The sequence below is a fragment of the Papaver somniferum genome, unplaced genomic scaffold, assembly GCF_003573695.1.
Source record: "Papaver somniferum cultivar HN1 unplaced genomic scaffold, ASM357369v1 unplaced-scaffold_21, whole genome shotgun sequence".
NCBI classification, from domain to species: domain Eukaryota; kingdom Viridiplantae; phylum Streptophyta; class Magnoliopsida; order Ranunculales; family Papaveraceae; genus Papaver; species Papaver somniferum.
The window spans coordinates 12,447,284-12,448,589 of record NW_020631041.1 but is presented as its reverse complement, the minus strand read 5'-3'; the positions used below and the strand labels follow the sequence as shown (position 1 = coordinate 12,448,589).

The following is a 1,306-nucleotide window of genomic DNA, read 5'->3' as shown; positions in this document are numbered from 1 at the left end:
CTTTTTTTTCTTTTTTGATAAAACAAAAAAAATTAAAAAAAAAATTAAGCAATTGATAAAGGATATCTCGATAGAGATTTACATTTCAAGAACAGTGGAATGCTTATTTTTTTGTCATCCCTGTGATGAAGAAATTTATCAACATCTTATTAGTTCTCACAACATATACTGAATATGTTTTTGTTTCACATTTTATGATGGATTAAACAGTATATAACCACAAGGCTCATTACAAATGAAAGATCAACATTTGCTTCTACCATTAATGTCATCACATCTTCTCCTAACGTGATTCCCGACACCGATTGCTTTTGCTTTACCTGGAAAAAAATGGTTATAATTTGTTTAGGATTGTGCACATATGAATATTCTTTATCAAAAAAAATTACGCACATATAAATATCAGGAATATATTGCAAAGAAAATCTAAAATGCTCGTTGACTAACCTCTGCAACAAGTTCTTCGGCTTCGTTCATAATCTTAAAAGCGGTTGCCGTTCCGGCAATCTTGTAAGTGTTCTCTAACTCAATGTTGTTTCCATCCTTAATCAATAACACTTCACAATGATCTCCCTTGAAAAGTCTAGGGTTTTTCACTTGAAACCATGGCTTATTGATCCGTCCTTCGAGTTCTGTTGATTTGTAACCTTCCCAAAACTTTACAACACTAAGTTTCTGCGACGAAAAATATAACAAAAAGTAAAACACGAAGTAACATTATTTATCATCTGCAATAATTCATTAGGCAAAAGATTTTTTATAAATATACCAACTAACCTTCTTGAGAATGGTAACCAAAACATTGCCATGAACATCCATGAGATAAAATTCATTTTTCAACTTTTCATCGTAGTTATCAATACGATAAACGATATTTCCGTTCGAGTCGTACACGGTACACCCATTACCATTAAACACTAATGATTTCATCCATACGGTTAGAGTTTCCCGTGTTGATGTAATGAAACAAGAAGATGATGAAGAAGAAGGTGTTGGGTTCTTCTCCACAAACATCTCTTCCAATACTTTAGAAATTAATCAATGAGCTTCAAGAATTTGACATAAAGAAGATTAGTTATAGCTACGGGTTCAATAATCGGTCTAAGAAGATTAGTTATAGATATTTTTTGTGAGATTTTTCTTTTTAAAAATTAAATATATTGGGGAATAAATTTTATTATGAATATTTCACGTTTAAAGCGCTGAATCTTTCTTCCGAATAAATTTTCTTAAAACATATCTTATTATACTAGTTCAAGTTGTGCTTACCCTATTCCGAAATATTTTAGAATTGCAACTTATTTAT

General features: G+C 30.6%; 1 protein-coding gene across 1 annotated transcript; it reads right to left on the bottom strand.

The window, feature by feature from the left end:
• Positions 1-1,081, bottom strand: LOC113340380 (protein LURP-one-related 11-like). The gene is made up of 3 exons (XM_026585582.1): positions 778-1,081; positions 448-675; positions 1-320 (listed from the first exon to the last, which is right to left on the bottom strand). The coding sequence occupies exons 1-3, from the start codon at positions 1,012-1,014 to the stop codon at positions 186-188; spliced, it is 600 nt and encodes a 199-aa protein (XP_026441367.1). The 5' UTR covers positions 1,015-1,081; the 3' UTR covers positions 1-185.
• Between the last annotated feature and the right edge of the window lie 225 nt (positions 1,082-1,306).